The sequence below is a fragment of the Lissotriton vulgaris genome, chromosome 6, assembly GCF_964263255.1.
Source record: "Lissotriton vulgaris chromosome 6, aLisVul1.2, whole genome shotgun sequence".
Lineage (NCBI taxonomy): Eukaryota > Metazoa > Chordata > Amphibia > Caudata > Salamandridae > Lissotriton > Lissotriton vulgaris.
In genome coordinates, this window is record NC_141694.1 from 703,461,098 (window position 1) to 703,487,376 (window position 26,279).

The 26,279-nt window shown below is 48.7% G+C and overlaps 1 protein-coding gene across 1 annotated transcript in view; it reads right to left on the reverse strand.

Moving 5' to 3' along the window:
• The window catches only part of NR2E1 (nuclear receptor subfamily 2 group E member 1), a 119,688-nt gene that overhangs the window by 48,123 nt on the left and 45,286 nt on the right, over window positions 1–26,279 (reverse strand). Inside the window, exon 2 of the mRNA XM_086925684.1 lies at window positions 5,262–5,407. Within this exon, the coding sequence (XP_086781810.1) occupies window positions 5,262–5,407 (146 nt within the window). The remainder of the gene's footprint in view (window positions 1–5,261; window positions 5,408–26,279) is intronic.

Below are 26,279 nucleotides of genomic sequence, written 5' to 3' on the forward strand. Positions count from 1 at the left end.
ACAGAGGGAGGAGGGAGACAGACGGAGGGAGACGGAGGAAGACAGATGGAGGGAGAAGGGAGACAGAGAGAGGGAGACGAGGGAAGGAGACCGAGGGAGGGAGACAGGCATATGGAGACAGAGGGAGGGAAACAGAGAGAAGGAGAGGGAGACAGGGAGGAAGACAGAGGGAGGGAGACAGAGGGTGACAGAGGGAGACAGACAGATGGAGGGAGGGAGAGGGAGACAGACAGATGGAGGTAGGAAGAGGGAGACGGAGGGAGGGAGGGAGACAGGGAGAGGGGGAGGGAGGGAGACAGAGAGAGAGAGAAAGAGGGAGACAGAGAGAGTGAGACAGACAGACAGAGGGAGACAGAGAGGGGGAGGGAAGGAGTGAGACAGTCAGAGGGAGAGAGGGAGAGGGAGTGAGTGAGACAGAGAGGGAGAGAGAGGGAGTGAGACAGAGTGAGACAGAAGGAGAGAGAGAGAGTGAGACAGAAGGAGAGAGAGGGAGTGAGACAGTCAGAGTGAGTGAGACAGAGGGAGAGAGGGAGAGAGGGAGGGAGGGAGAGAGCTAGAGAGGGAGGACAGAGAGAGTGATAGAGAGAGATAGAGCGAGATAGAGATAAAGAGAGAGAGAGAGCGAGAGAGAGAGAGAGAGAGAGAGAGAGAGAGAGAGAGAGAGATGTGTGTATGCGGGGTCTGGTGGCTCAGTGGACGAAGGCGTCCGCTGCGGGGACCTGTGATCAACCTCATGGTCGCAGTTTTTTTTTGCTCTAGCCCCGCCCCCTCCCCCACTGACCCCGCCCCCACTGGTGCGGCCCTCGGACACAAACCACACTGTAAATTTGGCCCTCGAGAGAAAGTTTGTGAGTACCCATGCTATAAATAAACGCCCATTCTATCCTATGGGACAGATAGTGTTTCAATAGTGAAAAACTAAATACACTCTAGTTCACTATCAGGACATGTCACTCACACTAGGCTGACATGTCCTACCTTTCACATACACTGCACCCATCTCACAGGGGTACCGTGGGCCAACCTTAGGGGTGACTCACATGTAATAACAGGGACGGTTAGGGCCTGGCAAGTGGGTGCACTTGCCAGGTCGACATAGCAGTAAAAACTGCGTACAGACACTGCAGTGGCTGGTCTGATAACCTTTTGCAAGGCTGCTTGAGTGGGTGCCACAATCAGTGCTGCAGGCCCACTAGCAGCATTTGATTTAGAGTCCCAGGTCACATACAGGGACTTAGTAGTAAATCAAAAAAGCCAATCATGGAAACAACTATCCATAATAATAATTTACACAGAGAGCATATGCACTTTAGCACTGATTAGTGGTGGTAAGGTGCTCAGAGTCTTAAAACCAACAAAAACAGGGTCAAAAACAGGAGACCAAAAAGTCTGGGGGTAAACCAGCTGAAAAAGCCAGGTCTAACAAAGGGACATTACCAAACCATATGAAAGAAGTTGACGTCAGGCCAAACACTTTGCTACAGACCAGGCTTGGGATGAGGCCCGGGTGCCATCGGCATTGGTGCATAAGATAGGTGGCATAGAGGTAGTGGAGCTGGATCAGCCAGAGTTGAGAAATGGCTAACTACTTTGGATGCATACATGCCTCATGCATTGAGCATTTTCAAGACCCCCCAGATTTCACATTTCTGCTTAAGGCATCTCAGTGGTCCTAGAGAGTTGAGCATCCGCATGTGGTAAATTGGAGAAATCCTCCACTTCCTGATGGACCCCATAATACGTTTAGCTTTGAGAGGATTACATTCGGGGAGGTTCTACAATTCAATTTCGATTGGGACGCTGCTAGGGTGTGCCAGAGCTAAAGATATTGGTGGAATTGGGTCTTGGAAAGCTGAAAGTGGTTTTGTAGTTCCTGGAACGAACGCATGTGAGCCCTCTCCCAAACGTCCCCCCGAATTGGAGATCCTGATCTTGTCCCATCTGTGGAACCCTTGTAATTGTGTGGTGTGATGGAGGTTACGGCAGTCTCTAAGGTGTCTGCTGAATCAGTCTGCCCTCCGACCCCATGACCTGCACAGAAGCCCTCCAGTGCTGGAGCACCACCTTGTTGGCCTTAGAGAGGTGTTTCAGGATTTGGTTAGAGTATAGGAAGCCCATCAGCTTTTCCAGCCCTAGGAAGGAGAGTTCCGTTCAGTAGGCCAAGTCATGACACCCTCCACTAAGTCATTCATTTACCACCATCACTTGGGCTATGAAAGAGTATAGTTGTATGTCCGCCATCGCCATCCTTCCATCATAAGTTGTTTGATGGTACTTGGTCACGGCAATGCCGGGGACCTTACTTACCCCTTGGTAGATTTCAGCGGCCTCCCTCTTGAACCACATGTTTGGGATCGGTAGCAAGAACTGTTGTAGAGTATACTGGAAATGGGGGAGGATCATAATTTTGAAAGGCGGGATCCTTCTGAGGATATTAAGCGGCAGGTTTCGCCAGCATGATAGGTCTTTTTTATTTGAGTATGAAGAGGTGTAAAGTTCACGTGTTGTGTTAGTTTGGTTTCCAGGCCAATGGTGACGCCTATGTATATAAAGCTCAGGCAGCGTATCAGTATGGACCCCTGACAGGAAGAGGTCAACTCTGAGTCACCGCAGATTGGCACTAGGAGGGATTCGCTTTGGTTTAGGCAGAGGCCCAAGGCCTCTTTGCAGTAAACGAGGACACGTTCAAGACCATCTTCAATCCTTAAGAATAAAGGTAAGATCTTTGACATTTGTGTTTAAATCATTGCACAACAAATTGTATGGCCCATCAATGAAGCCTATCCTCAAAGTCATAAACAGACAATGAATACCCACTCTAACTTATGGAACTGAAATCCTTCAATGGAGAAATAGTCACAAACATACTGACACTTTACAAGCAAATGCATATCAATGTGTGTTCATACGTCGAAAGAAATACGCCACATGCAAAGATCGGCTTAAAGTTCAATTTGGTAAGCTAACAAGAAGTCCAACAGGGGCCCTTCAACAAAATCTGCAAAAAATGAGGGAGGATCTCAAAAACTCATTAAGCAATTTAATTTGGGCAGAAATTATGTAAATTAAAACTCATCATCCATGGCAATCGCTCCTACACTCAGCTTTGGATATGCTGAAATTAAATAACCTGTAGAAACTGCCAATGACTTCAACAGATTAGGAAACAAATCTGTCAATATGACTCCGTATCGAAGGTCATTCAAATGCATTGACCTTGCCCTTAGTTCCTACCTTTTTAGCCCAGTAAACTTTCTGACCTACTTCATAGTTTAACAATCAATAAAAGGGGAGCCCATCATTTCCAAAATGCAATGAATTGATACATTCATATCATTCCTATGAAGGAGACAATTTACATCTAAGTAAAGACTAACAAATGTCTAAATCTTTTATGTCTTTCACTGCACAACAATATATACAAATCCATACATGCCTACACGTATCCACATTAAAACAACAAACCCTTTTTATCCCACATTTAATTATATAGTTTGTATTTTATATCCAACAACATTGAAACATCCCTACCACATCACAAACCGTATCATGCAATTGATCCTCAGATTGATCTCCAATTGAGAGGGTTAGGTTCAATCCTATTTCCTTCGGTATGCTTACCAAAATCTCCAAATTGTCACCCATCCATGTCGTCCGATTATAACAATGATCCAATTCTGATTTCAGTCGTAGCTTAATCTTTTATACTTGAGCGGCAGCTAGATGATATATGCTTGAGCCTTATTTTTTTTTTTTAACTGGAGCCAAAACGTGTTTTGCGGCATCCTGGTGCTTTTTCAGGGCTCTTCCGCTCAAAATATTCAACGTGCTGCAAGCACATATGAGAGTTTATATATACAAAGGTATTAATATGCCTCAATTGAATCTATTTGCAGAAAAACTGATTAGAGAGATTCATAATTGTATGGTTAAAGATTAATTACTTTGAACATCCTAGAGCAGCATTTTTGGATATGACATACCGATCTTAATGTTAATCAGTAGGCACAAGGAACCTTGCAGTTATGATTCAGTTGCACAATGAGTAAGGGTTTCACTTTCTGTGGAGTGGTGTGGCTCACTGGTTAGAGGCGGCAGACCTGAAAGTAGAGGACGGCCCGGGACCAGGGTTCGATTCCCGACGCGGCAGGGTCGTGGACCAGGGTCAGCGGGCTCTATAATTCTCGCCTCGGTGCCTGCTCCAGTCAGGGACCACACTCGGCAACTCTGGGCATTAGCTTGCCTCATCTTCACAACGGCCCCTCCAGACCGCCGGGGATGCTTGGTCGCACCTTAGAGATATCCATTAGGGACCATCTCTCAGGGTGAGCCAGGACGGGTTCCCCAGCGGTCGAAGCGTGGAGATACTCCTCCGGGAGTCGATTCCTAGCGCTGTATAACATAGTCCCATATCAGGCCCTACGTCAGGTCTTATCCTTATACCCGGGACCACTGGAATTATGGTATTCTACAATGGGTCATTTTGTGCATAATTACGGATTTACATCACTGGCCACATAATCCATCATATTCTGATTAATATGCGAGGAAAATACTTCCAGCTCAAGGAGATCAAAAGTTATTTAAAAAGTATAACGTGCTGTGCAGTGCAGCGGCTGACCCTCTGGAAAAGTTAACTGGTTACCTTCTAGTTATTTATTACTGTAGTCAGGTACTAATGAGGTGAAACATGTGCCCAGGTAATTATTATTGTGTAGTAAACTGACAATATCATTGGAATAATACTGCCCCAGAATGTGCTGCATTATGCCACATAACTTGCCTTTTCATGTAACATGATTTAGTCAACCCTGCCACATAATTTGGTTCTCCACTTCAGCATAATTCGACAGACCCTGCCTATACCTCGATGTTCTGCTTTCTGCTTCTAGGGTCGTTGACTGGACTGGTACAGTCAATAAACATCAAATACTTGACAATTATGTCGTTCCCACCTTAACCCACCTGTGAGCAGTTGCCTGGCAAGGATGCCAGTGGCCCTCTTGCAAACACGGAAAATTACCGCTTTGACTCTTTTGTAGTAGTAAATAATCAGAGTTCAATGGGTCCCTCAAATTGTAGGCCTCGGTGCCACTGCATCTGCTGCACCAATGATAGCCTTGCCCCTGCCTGCTTTAAGTAAACACATCCTCTGTGTTTAGAAACTATCTCTAGAACACTGTTAGAAATAAAATGTCATCAGTCGGGACTCCGAACAGTCTGGGTTAGAAAGGGATGTTCGAGGGTGTGGGCGGGGTTACCTGGGTTCCAGATTTGCATACGTAGGTTCTGTTCCTCCTGATACTTCGTTTGAAGAATCCAGAGCACCCATCGCAGGCGTAGACCCCGTAATGCTTCCCGGAACTGCGGTCCCCGCACACCTTGCAGGGGATGTCCAAGATCCGACCTGGAACCGGAAGGGAACAGCAGAGAGGGCGTCAGTGGTAGATGAGCAGGGAGAAGAGAGTGAGAAAGAAAGGCAGGGAGAGAATGGGTTGCATAGAAAATATAGGAATAGAAAGAAAAACCGGAGAATGTATGGTGAAAAAGGAAGGATTGCTGAGTGAGAAGGTGGAAAGAAGTGCATTGTGAAGTATGGAAGAGGGCATGGGAAGCGAGAAAGAACGTGGAGGGGAGGAGCGTTGGAAAGAAGGAAAAGAGAAAGACAGACAAGCCGAAAGAGAGAGAGAGAGAGATGTAAGCAACTCGCAATCTGATCCCTAAGGAATTAATGACCAATCAGAAACAAAGCACAAGTGGGAAAAAACCTCACTGGAGCAATTTCACGGTCTGCAGCTCCTTAAATGAAGCATGAGCTACTCTTTTCAATGAGCATTATGGCAGCAGGACAATAGTAACCCAGATCACCCTTCATCCCTCAGTCCCCAGTTTAAGTTATACAGTTCGGCATAATCTTCACTTCTATCCTGTGCTAGGAAGGCAAGAAGCTGAGTCAAAAACATTCAAGGGAAGCAAGAGGCGAACAAGCAGAAGAAGCACCAGGACAAAAAATAGCAACAACAGGAGAATCAAGAAGTGAACAAACTGGAGAACCAAGAAGGAAACAAACAGTGCCAAAAAGGAACTCACGTGAGAACCACCAGATGAACAAACATGCTAACCAAGAGATAAACAAACATACAAATCAAGAGGTGAACTAACATAAGTACTGCAAAGAACGACCATCCTTTCACTGCTGCTCGGTATGTTTGTTGGGAACAATGGGGCTAAAAAGTGAAGGTTTCTTTGCATGAATGTTCAAAGTTCTATAAGAATGGACTTGCAAGACCCACACATGGAAGTATAGGCTTGGAGAATAAATGATGATACAGTGGCCGAGGAACCTGGATCGGTCACATGGAAATGTAGGTTGAAGGCATTGTGCGAGCAAACACCATCTGAAAGTCAATTCCAACAACTGCTAAACTTAGCTTTCCACACGGTTGCATCCCACTAAGGATAGCATTGACACAGACACAAACAAACACAGACGGTAAGGGCATATTTATCAATATGTGATGCAGTGCAGCAAGCCACCTTGTGTGCTGCGTGACAGGGAAAAGGCTGGATGAAAGGCCCGTATTTAAGATAATACAGCGCATTCCTGCCTTTCCACAGCGCTGGTGCGCAATATGTGACCTAGCGCCAATGCAGTCACTCTTGCACCATGGGGCAAGGGAGATTGCATCATAAACAGGATTTAGTTTGTGCCTACATATTTCCCCTTGTTGTGCCTCATCTGGGGAGGCGTAGCAGTTCTTGTGCATGCCCAGGTCTACCACTTATGGTAAATCTGGTAATGCTTCAAAATCCAGGGGTCTTGCGTGGGAACAAACATGCACAGCCCATGGAACGCCACCCTGGGGCATAGTAACTCAACGCAGTGACTTGCGTGATGTTGTTTTACTCTAGATTCATTTAGCCACTCAGAGCCATGCAAGGTGGCCTTAAACTGGGGATTCTGGTTGGCAGAGTCGGCTTCCTGTACAAGCAGGAACCATCACTCTAATCAGGGTAAGCCAAGGAGGCTCTGTCTAAAGTATGTGTTCGACACACATATAGGCACAGTTACACAATGAAAACACCTCAAAAATACTCCACAAAGATTTAGAATAATAGATACTATTTTTAGAAGTAAAACAATTCCAAAAAATGAATAAAATCAAATAAGTAGAACCCTAGTTATGATTTTTTAAAGAATAAATCAAAAAATAGTGCTTAGAAGTAAATAGCGCTTAGGGGTTACCTGAGGTCGCGCTGGGCAAGAGGTAAATCCAGAGTTCAGGCCAACCGCGCTGGAGGGCAGACTGGCTACAGGAATCACACAGGTCCAGCTGAAAAAGTACCTTGGATGGAGCAAGGGTTGACATTGAAAACTGGATGCATCAGTTCCGATTCGCGCAGGCAATGAAGGCTTCTTCAATGACCCCTTTACGATGAAGGCAATGTGTCCTTGTCGCACCGCACTGTCCGTTGTCGTCAAGCCGCGCAGTCCGTCAAAGCAATGTCATTGATCGACTCCTGAGTACATGTCGAAGGGCAGTGCATCGGTTCCGACCGGCGCTAAGCCATCACTGCATTAATTTTGATGGCTCTGTACAGAGGAAGCTCACTTTCAAGGCCTCAGGACTGGATTGGCACCACTTGGCAGGCAGGACTTGTTCCCATGTTGCAGAGTTGTAGGAAGTCTTTGATGGATGGCCCTGAGATGTCAGAGCAGGGGGAAAGCCCTTGGAATCACTGTGGGTTCATGTGAGATGGGTCCAGTCCTTGCCGTCAGCAAGGCAGAGATCAGCAGACAGCAGTGAAGCACAGAAGAGCAGAAAATCAGTTTTTCCAGAGCAGCAGTCAAGCAGAGTGACAATCCTTGCAGCACAGCAGTCTTTACTCATGGCAGAGTTCTTCACAGGTCCAGTAGTATACTGTCTTTGTAGGGTCAGAGGCACTGTACGTATACCCAGTCGTGCCCTTGAAGTGGGGGTGACGTCAAAGCAGATAATTGAAGTGCACAGTTTCCCAACCCTGGCTCCAGACTATCAGTAGGTGGTAATCGGCCCTTTGGTGGGAGTAAGTGTCAGCTCCCCCCTCTTCCTGCCCAGGAAGAACTATCAGAATGCAGATATATGCACAAGTTCTCTGTCACACCCAGCCTTCTAGTGTGTGGCAGTTTCGAGGGAATGCACAAAGTGCAGCTGTCACCCACCCCAGGCGTGTACTGGAGACAGGCTGCAGGGCACACATAGTAGTAAGAGCAGCGAAATGTCTACTTTTTAAAAGTACCATTTCTAAAACAGTAATGTTAAATCCAACTTTACCAATAAAAAGAATGTATCATTACCATTCCAAGGATATGAAACATGAAGCAACTACTCTTTTCTAATCAGGAATTACAGCTTTAAAGTTTTTTAAGGAATTCCCAATGTGAGGCTATAAGAGGAGCAGGCCACACAGTAGTGAAAAGCGAATTTAGCTGTTCCTAACTTCTAGGATGTGCAAAACTTACCAGTAGAGGTCCTACCTTTTACTTACATAGCACCCTGCCCTGAGGGCTACCTAGGGCCTACCTTAGGGATGACTTATGTGCAATAAAAGGGGAGTTTAAGATTGACAAGTGGTTTAAATGCCAAGTTGAAGTGGCAATAAACTGCACACACAGGCCTTGCAATGGCAGGCCTGAGACAGGTTTGAAAGGCTACTTGTGTGGGTGGCACAACCAGTGCTGCAGCTCCACTAATAGCATTTAGATTACAGGCTCTGGGTATATGGTATACCCTGTTACCCTGGATTTACAAGTAAACTAAATATGTAATTTGTGTATTCACCAATATTATCATGTTTAGGGGAGAGGCACATGCACTTTAGCACTGGTCAGCAGTAGTAAAGTGCTCAGAGTCCTAACGCCAACAAAAATATACAGCAAAAAGAAGAGGTAAGCAGGCAAAATGTTTGGGGGAAAGCACCCTAAGAATGACAGGTCTAACATCTTGCATGGTTTTATAAATTGCACTTAAGGGTTGCATTGTGCATGTACTCCATTGCGTGGTACAAAAGCAACACAACTCATTAATAAATATGACCCTAGAGGTTCTTAGACCAGACCTCATTCCCTACCTCTTGCAGTGACTGAAAATGAACCATTACTACTAGCTGATATTAATCCTTAATCTCATGGTTAAAGAAGGCACCCCTGTCCTGGAGAGAATCTGGTTATCCTTTCTCAGGTCTTCCCAGACACTCAGCTCCCTCCCAGACTTCTTATGTCATAAATACAAACCATTTACAAGCACACCCATGGACAAATCTAAAAGCAAATTATAACACATGCAAGAAGCATAGCCTAAAATGTTAACAAATAAAAATGTAGTGTAGCCTATTATCCCAAAATCTAAATGGACATCAGAACTCACATCTGAAGACCACTCAAGCCTTGACAAAACTCCAAGAGGTAATTTCCCTGTGGTGGGTGGAAGCAAAAATATAAATGACACTCAGATCAGTGTGTGAAGATGGCTAACCATCTGGGAACCGTTCTGGGAATTGCAGTCTCTTGTAGATGGCTCCGATATTTTCGAGTATTTCGCCAAGGTTGGAGCAGATAGTGCTGATCTCTAGACATGTGTTTCTGGATTATTAACCATCATCAGTAGAGAATACAGTCTTGTATTTTGGAGTTTGCTGAGTAGGCTGCCAAACATTACATCAGGTCCGAGACCTCTCACTGCACAGGTACTTCATCCACAAGCTCGTCAGCTCAATGACTCACAGGAATGCCAGGGGCGAACCTTGCCTGAGAGGTCAGCGGTGTGCTCCCACATCCTGTTGTCTATTTAAAGTACTCCCGTGAGTCATTGAGCTGACGAGCGCGTGGATGAAGGACCTGCGCGCCAGTGAGAGGTACCGGACCTGATATAAGGTTTGTCAGCCTACTCAGCAAAACCCAAAATACAAGACTGTATTCTCTACTGATGATGGGTAATTAACCAGAAACACATGCCTGGAGATCAGCACTATCTGCGCCAATCCCCGCCCCTTACTGTGGATACTTTTAATAGATACAATTTGATAGAATAATTGTGAAAAACTTAGAGGGGGGGCAATGATTTTTTTCCACTATAGGGGCGGGGGCATTAAAAAGTTTGAAGGCCACTTCCTAATAGTGTACTTCAGACATAATGTCCCAAATGAGTTTTCACTCTGTGTGATTTTGTACACATTTTCAGTCTATCCGCAAATGAGTAACTTTTACCCGGACAGGTAACCATCAATGAGTGTGCACAGATCTGCTCAGCTCCGCCTCACCCCCAGGAATGATAAAGTCTTCTGTGTTGTCACTGTGCCTTGCCAGCCCCCTGAGCTGATCTACCTTCATTAGATAGCTCAGCAAGGTAAGCAGCTGCCGTGGATATCACTGGATGACCTACAGAAAGTGAATTCCCTGTCCCATCAAAGACGAATTAGCCTTTCAAAAGTCCTAGGATAATGCACAAACCAATGCAGTGATGTAAAATTAACACCCATTATTAAGTTGCTTTGTAACTGCTCAAGTAACCATGACTCCCTGAACGAGAGGAACTCTCCTTAATTTACTTGCAACCTCCCTGAATTTAGGGTTGCCACATTTGTCCTCAAAGTTAACATTAGCTAGAATTCCATAAAAAAGAACAATTGCTCCAAACAGCCCTGAAAATTATATATACATCTTTGGGTGAAGAGACAGGAATTCCAGATATAACTAATGTGTTCTGGGATATATGCAAGATTCTATGATCTTAAGGCCCACAGCCGCATGGAATAGGCATTCCATAACAGTACATGACCAGAAGGAGCAGTGCGACCAATATTAAACTCTTATAACCTCATTTATGAAAAGTGACGCATCACTGCATGAAAACAGTGTGCGTCACTTTTCATTGCGCCCTCCTTGCGACATGCTGGATGTGTCATATTTACAGGATGACTCATCATGTCGCAGGGAGTTACAGATAAGTCAGTATTTCTGACGTTTCTGTAGGCGCAAAAATTATGCCTTGCTGGAGTGTGTCACAAAAGTGACGCAACTCCATCAATGGGTCATTTCACATGAGCAAGTCCCATTTCAAATGTGCCTGCGTCAGTCTAATGCCTGCTGGGAGGCAGGCATAAGATATTGATGCATTTGTGTCCTAGAAGTGACGCAGTGAAATCTCATAGATTTCACTGCGTCACTTCTACAAGGCTTACTTCCATCAAAACGGCCACCCTGCATACATTATACCTGGCGCAGGTATAATGTGGTGCAGAGGTTTACAAAGTGACGCATCTACCTAGATGCGTCACTTTGTAAATATGACACAATATGGCGCATTTTTTACCCTGCTGGTATGTCACAAAAAGTGATGCACCGGCGGCTCAAAAGTGATGCAAGGGCTCATAAATAAGCCCCTTATTGTTTTGTGAGTGCCACCATCTTTCCCATAGCTGGCAGTCAAGGCTCCCAGGTCACTCAGTCACTACCTGGTAAGGAACATCCCTGGTTGCCAGTTTGGTGCCAAATAACTTCACAAAACACTGACATAGGAATACCGAAAGTATAGAAATTACTCTCTGATTTCAACCGCCAACTTGGCCGTGCCATGTTGTCGGTTGGCATAAGAATGACATTTCTACACTTTCCAAAGCAATCAATCATAGTGGCTGGCTATTGCCGGCCAGCTTGCTTGGGGAATGGACTACACTTGTCTGCCCAGTGATTTCTTTCCGCACCAGACCGTTGCCCTGCATGGCCAGTTGCTCTGCGCAGCACAGTTGTCTGTCTTTTATTTCCACAGCGACTGCCGAAATGGAAAAAAACAAGATAGACAACGGTGCTAAGCTTAGTTTGCCCAACTCCGGCATGAAATCGTTGTTCAAGCCAGCCCTGCCATCATGACATACCCGAGAGGCTGGTAAATGAAAAGTGAGTGGTGACCTGCTGGTTTTGTTGCAAAATTGGCCCACAGTGACAAAACTGGCTGACCAGCAACAAAACCTCCCCCCACCCTTCCAGCTTCCTGGGGAAATGCCGGGTGCCCGGCACTGCCTGTCCAGTGATGGGATCTGCCCATTTCACTAGAAATAATGCTGCAACTGCCAGTCACTCTTAACCCGGAAAGAGTATAATAGACATTCTTCAATAGAAGATTGCTCTTCTGGTGTTGTTGATCATGACCTCAAAGCCAGGCTCTGGCATCTCATTTCACTTATGTGTGTGTCCATCAATTGCTATGTGTGCTTGTTGTGTTCACTGAGGCAAAAGTAAAAGTTCACACCAGGCATCACTTGGATTTACTAAGGGCTGAAAGTCTGGCAGGAATTCTGTCTCTACAGAGACATGCAGAGGACATTTCCATCCCAACCAGGCCACCTTATCACCACAATGTGTCTGTAGCCACCACGCCTTGAACAGTGTGTGCACGTGCCACAGATATTTATCCCAGTTACTCATAAATACGGTTACAAGCTTCTCGTTTTTTCCGGATTTTGCCACATAAAATACAGACGAAAAATATTTTGGTTCCATGTCTGTAATAATTGTTTTTTTTTTAATGAAAACATTTAGAAATTCGATTTTCTTTTGAATGTTTCTCCGTGCTCTTGATCATAATTACGAGGAAAATAGCTATGTACACTGAGATTACAGAAGTATAAAAACACAGGATAAAATGTCCTAATATTACTTAAAAAGGTGCTTACGTTCACATGTGCTGGTACACAATGCTAATGCTTTTGGGTGAGTGTGTTGTTTTAGTAACAATGGCAACTTAGCACACTAGGACCCCACTGACGTTAAAGTGTGAGTGTACATTTGCCAGTTAAATAAATGTTACACTGTATTAGTTACAACTTATTTTTCACAGCCTGAAAAATAACATACATGGATATGTTCCAATTGTTTTGTAAAAATAATAATAATAGGATGAATATGTTTAAATACAGGTGAAAGTGTCAAAAAACAGATATCATAAAAACGGAAGTCCTAATCGTAAACTGCTATTCATCTCCATTAACACTACAGCCCTGACAAAATTCTGCAGGCTCCTATGTTGGACGCTGACATATAGGCAATTTTTCCTCTTCAAGTACTACTTTATATTTCTTCAACGTCTCACAATATATGGGATACAACACCCCATATGGTACATCATAAGGATATTGCAAGTCACTGTAGAGTTCCATTACCATATAGAGAAACGAGCTCAAAGGCCAAAACTCCTATACAAGGTCAAAAATCCAAGGTGCCTTGTGAAATACTTTTACTCTATGGCAGAGGGGATTTAATTCTTTATAATACATGGTCTCACCATTATCCTTCTTGCAAACTGTTTCGAATCTTAGGGCCTGAGTTTGAGTTTGATGGGTGGGATACTCTGTCACAAACATGCCAGCAATACCGTCCAAGGTAATGCACCTTTTTAGGTGACCTGACCCCAGGCCGCTCCCCATACCGTTCCCCATGCCGCACGGCTCCTCCTGACTGCCCGAGTCTCTCTGCTCCGCCGCTGCCGAGGGGGTCGCCCCTGGTAACTGTGTTCTTTTTCCCCCTCTGTACTGCCAACCTTTTTCCTTTGCTGTTACTGTAATTGTATTTTTCGTTATTTGTATTGTATTTTCAGGCACTCCCTGCACCCCTGCCCTCTGTGCCCCCCCGCTCCCTGGTTCCCGCCGCTGCTCCCCGGCGGCCCCGCCCCCTTTTTCCTTCTGTACCCCCTGCCCTCGCCCATTAGCTGCCCCGCTCCCGCCTCCCAGCGGCTCCTCCCTCCCACTTGGTCTCTTACGGAGGCCGCGCGGCGAGGGTGAGTGTGACCTGACCCCAGGCCGCTCCCCACGCCGCACGGCTACTCCTGACTGCCTGAGTCTCTCTGCTCCGCCGCTGCCGAGGGTTTGCCCCTGGTAACTGTGTTCTTTTTTCCCCCTCTGTACAGCCAACCTTTTTCCTTTGCTGTTACTGTAATTGTATTTTTCGTTATTTGTATTGTATTTTCCGGTGCGTCCTGCGCCCCTGCCCTCTGTGCCCCCCCTCCCCGCTTCCCGCCGTTGCTCCCGCGCGGCCCCACCCCCTTTTTCCTTCTGTACCCCCTGCCCTCGCCCATTGGCCGCCCGCTCCCGCCTCCCAGCTGCTCCTCCCTCCCACTTGGCCTCTTATGGAGGCTGCACAGTGAGTGTGAGTGTGACCTGACCCCAGGCCGCTCCCCACGCCGCACAGCTCCTCCTAACTGCCTGAGTCTCTCTGCTCGCCACTGCCGAGGGTTTGCCCCTGGTAACTGTGTTCTTTTTCACCCTCTGTACTGCCAACCTTTTTCCTTTGCTGTTACTGTAATTGTATTTTTCGTTATTTGTACTGTATTTTCAGGCGCGTCCTGCGCCCCTGCCCTCTGTGCCCCCCCGCTCCCCGGTGCTGCTCCCCTGCGGCCCCGCCCCCTTTTTCCTTCTGTACCCCCTGCCCTCGCCCATTGGTCGCCCCCCGCTCCCGCCACCCAGCTGCTCCTCCCTCCCACTTGGCCACTTATGGAGGCCGCGCGCAGGGGGCGTGCCGCTGGGGCGCCGAAGGCGCGCCAAAGGCAAGCCCGTCTGCGCCCGTCGGCGCCTGGACCACGCCCTGCGCCAGAACCCCTGGACCCCGCGCTCCCCGCAATGCCAGACTGCTCTACGACTCCAGCACCCTCCACGCACTCAACACTGGTCCAGACCACCCCTGCTACCGGGCCACCCCGAAGCACATCCAAGGGCCCTTCGCCTGCCGGAACTGCAGATTCACCAGCATCCAGCCCACCAAACCACCAACCAGAGAGCCCAACTACCTACGCTGCATCCTCCTCAACACTCGCTCTGCTCGCAAACACGCCATCAAACTCTGGGACCTCCTGTTAAAAAGGGTTCCAAAGACAACCGGTAACCAAAGACCCTTTTATGTTGCCCGGCAGTATCGCCTCTATGACCCACCAATATTAATCAATGAAGAAGCAGGCGCTGGAGACTGGAAGGCGGGAAACGAGGATTTTATTCTCTCCGGAGGAGAACACATCAATTCAGACAGCAAGTATCGTCACGAGGTGCTCTAACCACATCTCTGAGGCCTGGCCTCTTATACTAGGGTTTACGACCTTTATTGCACATAACACATTCTCGCAATACTTTAGAACTTGAAAGAACATCCTCGGAATCTCCCCTTCAGACCCGTTCCCACACACATTTACAGTTGGATTCCCCACCCTGGTCACAACAGGTGATGGTCGTCGCACAGCAGGGCATTCCGCCGATTCACGGAATGCATGGGGTTGATCGGATCTCATGGGGTGGGGGCTTTGATCGGTTCGGGGGTCTTTTGATGGAGAGGGGAAGCTTCCTACTGTACGGGGTAATAAACAGTATCCGCAGAGCCAGGTGGCGGCCTGGGAACAGGGAAGACAAACGGGGGCACAGGAAAAAAGGGGTTTGTATCAGAAGGATCTGAGGCCATGAAAGGAATGAGGGGAGGTGTCGCGCTGGGAACAGGATGGGATTCCGTGGTGAAGCTGCGCTGAAGAGGGGTTTATGACCCGAGGCATGAGAGAGCGGGGGGTTGTCAGCGTGCGGGGGAATGCTTGCGAGGTTAAGAGAGAGAGAGACGCGCTGGCTATTAGTGAGGGGCAGGGAGGTCATGGTGCTCAAAATGGCTGCCGCTTACGCGCACGAATGGGCTTGGAAAAGGGGCAAGATGGCGCCGATAATGTTGACGTTTTGCAGTCTAATCTTTAACAGTCCTCCCTTTTCAACATATCTTAGCCAACTTGCTTACTCAATGTCAATCTTCATCAAATTCCTAACCTCGGCATCATATATCGCTCTCATACGTTCGTTTTCAAAGTCCACAGTCTTAGGGCAAATACAATTTGCACATAGTGAACACAGAGGTGGTAGACATTGAATTCCTAAGCATAGACCGCACATCACAACTACAGGAATCAGGATAATGGTGAACAGTCTCCAACCCCAGTTCTTAACGGTGTTCCAGAACCAACCACCAAGCGACCATTCTTCTTGTTCCTGGTGTACTTCTGAAGAGAGTCTGTGAAGATGTTCGATGGCTTTGTACACTGAGGGCGAGTTGTCCGGTATGTATGTACAGCAGCTGGACCCAATGATGCGGCATGCTCCACCACGGTCCGCAAGAACCACATCCAGGACAAGGCGGTTCTGAAGGGCCACCAGGCGGACCGCTTGAAGTTCAGCGGTGTTGTTAGCAAGGATACCAGCCGTGATGTTCATTGTTGTCTCAACTGCTTGAGTCAGATGTCGGATGGCACGGCTGTTTGCCATCGGGCCCCAGAGGGGGACTAGTCCTTTCATAGCATCGATGAATTGCGCTCCTGTTGAATCGGCTTGTTCGATGTCCTTGGCTCGTTTTTGTCTGTGATGATTTGCTGGTGCCACATAAGTCGGAGGAAGGATGAAAGAAATGAAACAAGTGCCCCCCCAGCCTTTGGGGAGCCAGGTGTAAGCCTTCGTGCCGCAGACGAAATACATGTTTGGAGATGCCACAAAGGAAGGTGGGTCGGCAGAGTCCAGAGTTCTAGAAAACCGGCAGGCACTGTGGCCCACCAACTGAGTCCCAAGCCCTTCCAGGCACATGTGGCCGGTGACGTTGATGACTGACAGGGCCACAGTCAGAGTGGCAGCCGTTCGTTTTCGCAGGTAGGAGAAGGTGGTTCTGGTTGGATTATTGAACACTTGCATTTCAACTTGTTCTTTAGCAGGGATGTCCAAGTGGATTGTGTTGTTGTTGGTCTGCGGGCAGAAGTGTGTCTTTGTTCTGTTCCGCCAGACACCGTGGTAGAAATGCGTTACCGTTTTGCTGGAGGTGGCATTGTCCTTAAAGCTTTCTTGCAGAAGCATCAGCCAGGCAAGACAGGAGCCGTGAACTGAGAAAGGTGAAGGGATGAATGGTATCGAATGTCCAGTGGCGTGGGGTAGCAACCCACAGATCCAACAGTTGGTGGCATTGGTGGCAAGGTTGTGCTGGTGAAGTAGTTGCACGAAGGAGTTATTCCAAAATTCCTTTCGCCTCTCTCTGAGTTGGGGAGAGAGCGAAATCAGATAATGTTCCTTCATGGTGGTAGGCTGGACAGTGGTCAGGAATGTTTCGTGAGCAGGTGCATTTTCTTCCACAATCCAAAGTGTGGTCATGAGGAGAAAGCAGAAGAGGATTGTGATGAAGAGCGCAATAGTCTTTGGGCTATGGAGTCTGTCTGCCTTTGGGTTTCTGCGGTGGGTATTTCCTGTTTCCTTCATCATCTTCTTATTTGGCGCTTCCATCATCTTCTTATCTGGCGCTTCCATCATCTTCAAGGGGCTCGGTAGCGGGCAGAACCACAGACTTTGTTTTGCTTCTCTCCGGGTAACCCTTGGTAGTGTTTAGGTCACCGTTCTGAGATTTAACTCAGTCCGTGGTCTACTTAGCCGAGACTCCCTCCTTTCGACGCAGGAAATACCCTTCTTTCGATGGCACTGTGGGATCAGAGAATTTTGAAAGTTCAAGTGTGTCGGTATCAGGATAGCAGGTTAGTGATGGTCGGTCCTTGTTCAGGAGCTCTTCTTGGTTGTCGATGTTTTCGGTCGAGGTCAGGGTCGGGGAGATCTTCTTACAGTGGTGTGCATGCAGCCAGTTGCGTTTTCCCTCCACCCGTAGTGCTGTTCGGGTGGTGATGAGGACTTGCCAGGGGCCCGTCCACCGGGGTTCCAGACTCTTGGCACGCTGAAAATTCCGGATTAGGACGAAATCCCCAGGCTGAATGGTGTGTCCGGGACCCCTGGAAGTGTCAGGGATGGCATGCAGCACCTGTTGATGGATAACAGACAGCGTTTTAGTCAACTGACATAAGTAATCAGACATTAGGACGTCCGGGACGTCATGAATGGAAGTTGGTTTCGGCGCAGACCAGACATTCATAGGCCGGCCGAAAACAACCTCGTATGACGTTAAGTGGTGTTTGGTGGGGGTGGAACGCATTGAAAGCAACGCCAGGGGGAGTGCGTCTGGCCATTTCAGTCCTGTGGTAGCCACTATTTTGGCCAATTTTAGTTTCAGTGTGGCGTTATGTCGTTCAACTAGTCCAGCAGATTGGGGGTGGAAGACTGCGTGGAACTTTTGTTTTACACCCAACCCCTTCAAAATGAGTTGGATAACTTCGGCTACGAAGTGGGGGCCATTGTCGCTCCACAAAATTCGACAAAGGCCGTAACGGGGGAAAAACTCCTTTAACAGTACTTTTGCTGTGGCCATAGCAGTGTTGTCACGGGTTGGATATGCTTCCACCCATTTGCTAAATGCGCATACCACCACAAGTACATATTTCAGGCCTTGACATCTGTCTAGTTGGATGTAGTCCATCTGCAGGACTTCAAATGGGTGATTCGGGACCCCGAACCCTCCCCGGGGTACTACAGTTCCTTTCCCGGGGTTGTGTTGCAGGCATATCAAACATTGTTGGACCAGGCGTTTGGCGGACTCTGTGATCTTATCATTGTGCCAAACTCTGGAGACAAGTTCAATCATGGGGGCTGATCCTATGTGGGCAGGGGAATGTGCCATAGTCAGTATGGGAATCAGGTATGAGTCAGGTAACAACCATTTGTTTGTGTCTTTTGTCCGCCAGCAGCCTTCTTCATCTTTCAATCCCACCCGTGTCCATTCAGCCAGTTCGTGTTGTGTGCTAGCCATTTGAATGTCTCTGATAGTGTCCCTAGCGTCAGACCATTTTTCTGCTTGTGACCTGGTCACGTACATGCGTGTTGTTGTCCTATTTTCAGCTGTCGCTCGGGCAGTGAGGTCGGCTAGTGCATTTCCCTGTCCAATAATGTCTGTCACCTTTTTGTGTGCCTGGCATTTGATGACTGCAAGCTTTTTGGGGAGAAGGACGGCTTCGATCAAGGCGGAGACTAGGTCCCCGTGCAAAATGGGGGTGCCGTGTGAGGTCAAGAATCCCCTCTCCCTCCAAAGGAGCCCAAAATGGTGAACCACCCCGAAGGCATACTGGCTGTCGGTGTAAATGTTTGCTGTGGTTCCTGTTGCTAGGATACAGGCTCGTGTCAGGGCAATCAGTTCCGCTGCCTGGGCAGATCGTTGCGTTATGCGGGCTGTCTCGACTACAGTTCGAGCTGTGGTGACTGCATAGGCAGCTGAAGTGGTGCCATCGGGGAGTTTGATGCAAGAACCGTCCACCCACAGCTCTCCGTCGGGGTCGGGGAAAGCCGTGTCTCTGAGGTCAACCCTACTTCTAGTCTGTTCGTCTGTGAGGGTCACACAGTCATGTACAGGGTGCGCATTGGGATCGTTTTCTGGTAAGGGCAGCAGGGTTGCTGGGTTCAGTGTGGTGCATCTCTTCAGAGTGATGTGGGGTGCGAGCAGAGTCAGTTCGTATCCTGTCAGTCGTGCACTCGTCAGGTGTTGCGTTTTGGTTTGGTTTAGGAGGGTGTCAACTGCATGGGGTACCAGTACTGTGAGGGAATTCGAGAGCACGATCCCCTCACTCTGTCGGATAGAGATCGCAGCAGCAGCTACGGCTCGAAGGCAAGCAGGCAGGGCTCTGGCTACAGGGTCAAGAGTGGCTGAGAAGTAAGCGCATGGTCGTTGCTTTGAGCCGATGGACTGGGTCAGGACAGATAAAGCGCACCCCCCCCTTTCATGGGTGTAAAGGGAGAAGGGCTTTGTGTAATCGGGGGTACCCAACACAGGGGCCGAGCAGAGGGCATCTCGTAGTTGCATGAAAGAAGCCTGACACTCAGGGGTCCAAGGGAGTGGGAGAGGGATGTCCTTTGCTAACAATGAAAGCAGTGGTTTTACTACAAGACTAAAGTTGGGCAACCACTGTCGGCAGAAGGAGGTGAGGCCTAGTAGGGAGCGGACCTGTTTCTGGGTCTTAGGGACGGGGGTGTCGAGAATGGCTTGGATCCGGTCAGGAGTCAGTTTCCTTCCGTCTTTGGACAAAAGGTGGCCTAGGTAAGTGACCTGGGGTTGGCAGAATTGCAACTTCTTCTTAGAGACCTTGTGGCCATTTTCTGCAAGGAAATGCAGGAGTTGAATGGTGGCTGTGACAGCTAATGGAGTGGTGTCGGCTGCCAAGAGGATGTCATCGACATATTGTACTAATACCACTCCACCGGGTAACTGGACTTGATCCAGTTGTCTCTTGAGGGCCTGGCTGTAGATGCTAGGGCTTTCTGTGTAGCCCTGGGGTGCTCGGCAGAACCTATATGAGCGGGCTTTTAGGGTGAAACCGAAGAGATATCGGCTGTCTGGGTGGATGGGGATGGAAAAGAATGCGTTTTTGAGGTCAATGACAGTGAAGGTGGTGGCAGTGGAGGGAATCAAAGTCAAGATGGTGGTAATGTCCGAGACCACAGGGTACTGGGGTACCACCACTTTGTTGATCTCTCGAAGGTCAATGATGAAGCGGTATGCTTTCTCATCTCCTTCTCCCTGTTTCTTAATGATGGGCAAGATTGGGCTGTTGCAAACGTTGCTAACTACTTCCTCTACCACTCCTGCGTCTATCAGTGATTGGATGATTTCTACCAATGCCTTCTCGCCTTCGGGCGATATCCGATATTGTGGAAGTTTTGGGAGTGTTGCATCTGGTCGAACAGTGATGTGCACTGGGTCAATCATCATGCGCCCTACATCCGAATCCGTTTTGGCCCACAGATACGGAGGCAGAGTGTCAAGCAGGGAAGTGTCAGCGTCGGTGATGGAAAACATGTGTCTGGGGGGGCAATGTCTAAGCAGAGCAGGATTGTCGTAAAGGAAAACTCGGACTCCATCTTGAGAACATCTAATCGTTGCTCGGAAGTGTTTCAATAAGTCGAGTCCCATAATTGCGTCAGGGCTATTGGAGGAGAGCAAAAACGTGGTGTCAGTGGTGTTGTTTTCTAAGTCAAAGAGGATTGGGGCGGACAAAGGGTTAGTGGAGGGCGTCCCATCGAAACCTGTCGATGTTATTAGTAAGCCAGACAAGGGTGCCCTTGGAATCAGTCGTTTAGATAACGCACTACGTGTTGCGCCAGTGTCTACCAGGAATGGTGACTTTGTACCCAAGACCTTAGCAGTGACATAAGGGCCTTGCTGGTCAACATGGAGCTCGACTGGATCCCTCCCTTGCCCTAGGCAGTCCTATGCAAAGTCATGAACGTCATCGTAGTCAGATTGCTGGCATTGGTTCTGTCGGGGTCGATCAAATGTGTTTGGTCTACTGGATCTATCATTAGTTGCGTTGTTTGGGGGCCCTCGCTGTGGTCCCCTATTTCTTGGTTCGTTTGCTGAATCTCTAGGATCTCTATTTCTGGTGAGTTCCAAAAGAACCGGGCACTGAGATTTCCAGTGGCCCGATCCTTTACAGAAAGCACACTGGTCCTCTCTAATGTCTGTACGTCCAATGTGGGGAGTTGAAGCACGGTCTTTGGGAGGTGCCGTTTTAGGGACATTCATCTGATGGTTTCCTCGGTATTGGTCTCGTCCCAGAGTCACCCCTTGCAGTTGAGCTATCATCACCCTCTCTTTTAATTCTTTCTTCTTCCTCTCTGTGGTTCTATCGTTTTCGTTTTTCTGATGTTCATAATATTGGGCCATCTGGAGGATAGCCGTAGGTTTGGAGGCTGCCCAACTACTTTCACTGGCCTGCAGTTTCTGCGAGACCTCCGGTGATAAGCCCTTAACGTAATTCTGGACAAACAGATGGTGTCCGGTTGCAGTGGTCAGGTCCTGGCCGCTGTAATCGGAGAACACCGTTTCAAACCGGGAGAAGTATTCCGATACATCCTCCTGAGGTTTCTGGCGACAAGCCGTTACTATCGACCAGTCCACTTTCTTTTCTGGGATCAGGGTTTTTAATTTCTGCACGATTTTATCCGGGAGGTCTAAAATGGCTTTTAAAGGCTTTTGTCCGGGTTCTCGTTGTCTGTCTATGCCATCAAGTTGTGACCAGTTATGTCCAAACAGCTCAGAGTGGTCGACTTTCCGGATTTGCTTCCACACATCAGCTGGTAGACATAACCCGAAAAACAAGTCGATGTCAGCTAGAGTCATAATCGTCGAACCTAGGGCCGTACCCAACTCAGTATAGAAGGCAGTGGGGTTTTTACGTAGGTCAGGCAGAGATTTCCGGAAGGTCAAAATCTCTTGCCGGTCCCATGGTTGGTAGACCCAATTGTATACTACCCTTCCCTTTGCATCTTTGTTATTTGCGTCATCGTGAGTCCCTTCACCTCGTGGAGGAACCCAGTAAGGGGCAGCCTCTCGTATCGGCATCATAGTGTTAGGTCGTTCAGTTTGTGGGTCGGTTGCTACAGATGTAGTGGATTCGAATTTTGATTTTTGTTCAGTGAGGTGGCGGAGAACCTTAAGCGTACGCGTAAGGAGGTCCGTCACATCACTCTCACTCTCATCCCCGATATCAACCTTCCGGTACAGAGTCGTTAGGCTCTGTGGACCTTTTTCTTGATATCGGTCCTCGTATGCATTTAAGACGTGGTAACACAGTTGTACAGTAAAGTGTCGTCTGTGACTCCCAGTATAAGAATTAAACACATCCGTGACGGACTCTTCATCCTCCCTCTTCTCTACCAGTATCTTTGCTATCTTGTCAACCCCTGCTCGTTCATGTTTGTTTAGTCTATATGCTCTAACAGGACCAACCCTTCGGGCTTCTGGGTCGCCCGGCGTTGTTGTTTGCGTAACATCTAATACGAGGAGTTCAGCCGGCACGGAGGCCATGGGGGCTGAAGCCGTGGGGCTACTCTCGTTGGTACCTGGGGATAGTGGGTGTTGGGCTAAGGGTTGGGAAGGGGCATATGGAGGGGGCATGTGGATGATCGGAGGACCTAGCAGCAGATCATCGTTGGTTCGCTGTTTTGAGTGTAATTCGGGGTAGAGCGCGGAGGGGGTTCTAACCAGACACTGGCTTGATGTTTCTATTTCTAGCTTCTGTTTGGTATCCTCTCTTTCTTTTATCTCTTTCTCTAGTTTCTGAGCCGCTAGGTGGGCTGCTTTCCGCAGCTCTTTTTCCAACCTACTCTCAGTTCTCTTTTTGCGTTGTTCGGCCTCTTTTCGCCACATGCCGAAGCTGTCAAGCATAGTGGACGTCGTCTTGTTTTTACCAAGGGCTGTTTCTAGTGCGATTATTCTATCGTCTTCGAAGGATCCTATCAGTGGCCACTGACTTTCTCGATCCTTTTTTGTATATTTATGCCACAGCTGGCTATAGGCTATAGCGACTAATCCATGCTTTGTGAACATGTCCTTATTAGGGGTACCTTCCAGCGGAACCGGATGGTTCATCTCTAATAAGCGGTCCGGGCTAAACAGGCTACTAACCAGTGGGGAGAAGACAGGCATGACGGATCACAATGGGATAATAGTCAGCACTACCTGTCTTATCACTGCGCGCAAAGACTAGACAGAATATTTCTATTCTACGTTGTTTGCACGTAGTGAATACCTCATGAACCAATTCTGAGCGATCAATATTAGGTCAAAAATAAAAAATCAATATGGTCAATGGGAAGAATAAGTAGGCTCGCAAAGGTTCGCGTCACCTACCTTTTCGCTATCTGCAAAGAGGGGACCTATTTTTCCCTGTTTGCAGACAGAGAATCTCCAGAAAACAATCTATAACAGTTAATCAATGGGGGGAAGGGGCAATTGTTCAGTGGGGGAGAAAGATAGGTCCGACGGGTGCGTACCTATCCTTCGCTGTTTATAAAGGGAGAGCCTGTTGTTTCTCCGTTTGTAGACAGTGAATCTCCAATAAATTAACAAAAAGTAATACTAGTATTTTCTCAACAATTATCAATCACTTCCTATTATCTATCACTATCGCAATTTCGTCGTGTTTACACGACCTTACCCGGACCGCATGGACAGTTTCTCGTCTTCCGAATCCAGCGCCCGATCGTCCTCTTCTCTTCGTACTTCTCGTGGCACTCCTGATGGTTCCCAGTCAGGACCGCAGATCACTCGAGAGAGGTCTGTTCGGAACCAGTGAAGTTCGGATGATCGGCTGTCAGACGAGGGTCTATCGGACAGGGTACCTTCCGATCGTTGCAGTCGTTCACTCTGTCGTCGGGACCTCTCCCACTGGATCCACGAGTCGCTGATGGGCCCCACGTTTGGGACGCCAATTGTTAAAAAGGGTTCCAAAGACAACCGGTAACCAAAGACCCTTTTATGTTGCCCGGCAGTATCGCCTCTATGACCCACCAATATTAATCAATGAAGAAGCAGGCGCTGGAGACTGGAAGGCGGGAAACGAGGATTTTATTCTCTCCGGAGGAGAACACATCAATTCAGACAGCAAGTATCGTCACGAGGTGCTCTAACCACATCTCTGAGGCCTGGCCTCTTATACTAGGGTTTACGACCTTTATTGCACATAACACATTCTCGCAATACTTTAGAACTTGAAAGAACATCCTCGGAATCTCCCCTTCAGACCCGTTCCCACACACATTTACAGTTGGATTCCCCACCCTGGTCACAACAGGTGATGGTCGTCGCACAGCAGGGCATTCCGCCGATTCACGGAATGCATGGGGTTGATCGGATCTCATGGGGTGGGGGCTTTGATCGGTTCGGGGGTCTTTTGATGGAGAGGGGAAGCTTCCTACTGTACGGGGTAATAAACAGTATCCGCAGAGCCAGGTGGCGGCCTGGGAACAGGGAAGACAAACGGGGGCACAGGAAAAAAGGGGTTTGTATCAGAAGGATCTGAGGCCATGAAAGGAATGAGGGGAGGTGTCGCGCTGGGAACAGGATGGGATTCCGTGGTGAAGCTGCGCTGAAGAGGGGTTTATGACCCGAGGCATGAGAGAGCGGGGGGTTGTCAGCGTGCGGGGGAATGCTTGCGAGGTTAAGAGAGAGAGAGACGCGCTGGCTATTAGTGAGGGGCAGGGAGGTCATGGTGCTCAAAATGGCTGCCGCTTACGCGCACGAATGGGCTTGGAAAAGGGGCAAGATGGCGCCGATAATGTTGACGTTTTGCAGTCTAATCTTTAACACTCCTAGACTCCACCGCCCCTGACGTCGCCTTTCTGATGGAGACCTGGCTGAATGCCACCTCAGCACCAGACGGCGCCATAGCCATCCCACAGGGCTACAAGATCTCCCGCAGAGACCGCACCAACAGAGTGGGAGTGGGAGGGGGAATCGCCATCATCGACAAAGACACCATCAGAATCTCGACCAACACTGACGACACCCTCACCACAGCCGAGCACATGCACTTCCAGATCCACACCGACCCCAACACCACCCTCAGAGGAACACTCGTCTACAGACCCCCCGGACCACGACCACAGTTCAGCGACACCATTGCCGACCTCGTCAGCACCCACGCCCTCGCCTCCATGGCCTACATCCTCTTCGGGGACCTGAACTTCCACCTCGAGAACAACAACAACGCCAACACCACCGCCCTGATCGACAACCTCGCCAACCTCGGACTCAAACAGCTCGTGGCGACCCCCACCCACGCCGCTGGACACACGCTGGACCCCATCTTCTCCACAAGCCCCCACGTCTCCTTCAACCACACCACCGAACCCCACTGGACCGACCACAGATGCGTCCACTTCACCTTCAGGAAACCCACCACACACCACTGCACCCAACAGCTGCCACGCCGCTGCTGGGGCAAGTTCTCCAAGGACCAACTGACCACCACCCTCGCCCTGAGACCACCCATCAACCCCACCAACCCAGACACTGCCACGACCAACCTCAAACAGTGGATCAACGACTGCCCCAACACCCTCGCCCCTCTTAAGACCTCCACAACCAACCACACCAACAAGAAAGCCGCCTGGTTCACCGAAGACCTCCAGATCTCCAAGCACACCTGTCGGAAGCTGGAGAAGAAATGGCTCCATGACCGAACACCTGACAGCCACACAGCCCACAAGAGCACCCCCGCAGACACCACCAACTCATCAGGGCCGCCAAGAGGACCGCCTTCAAGGATCGCCTAGACAACAACGCACACAACACCAAAGAACTCTTCAGCATCGTGAAAGAACTCTCCAACCCCAGCTCCAACACCAACGACATCCCACCATCACAAGACCTGTGCGACTCCCTGGCCACCTTCTTTCACCGCAAGATCACCGACATCCACGACAGCTTCAACTCCGACACACCCGCACCCACCACCGAGTCCACCACCCCGCGACCTCCACCCGCACCAGTCGCCTGACCGCCTGGTCCAACGTCAACGCATGAAGACACCATCAAAACC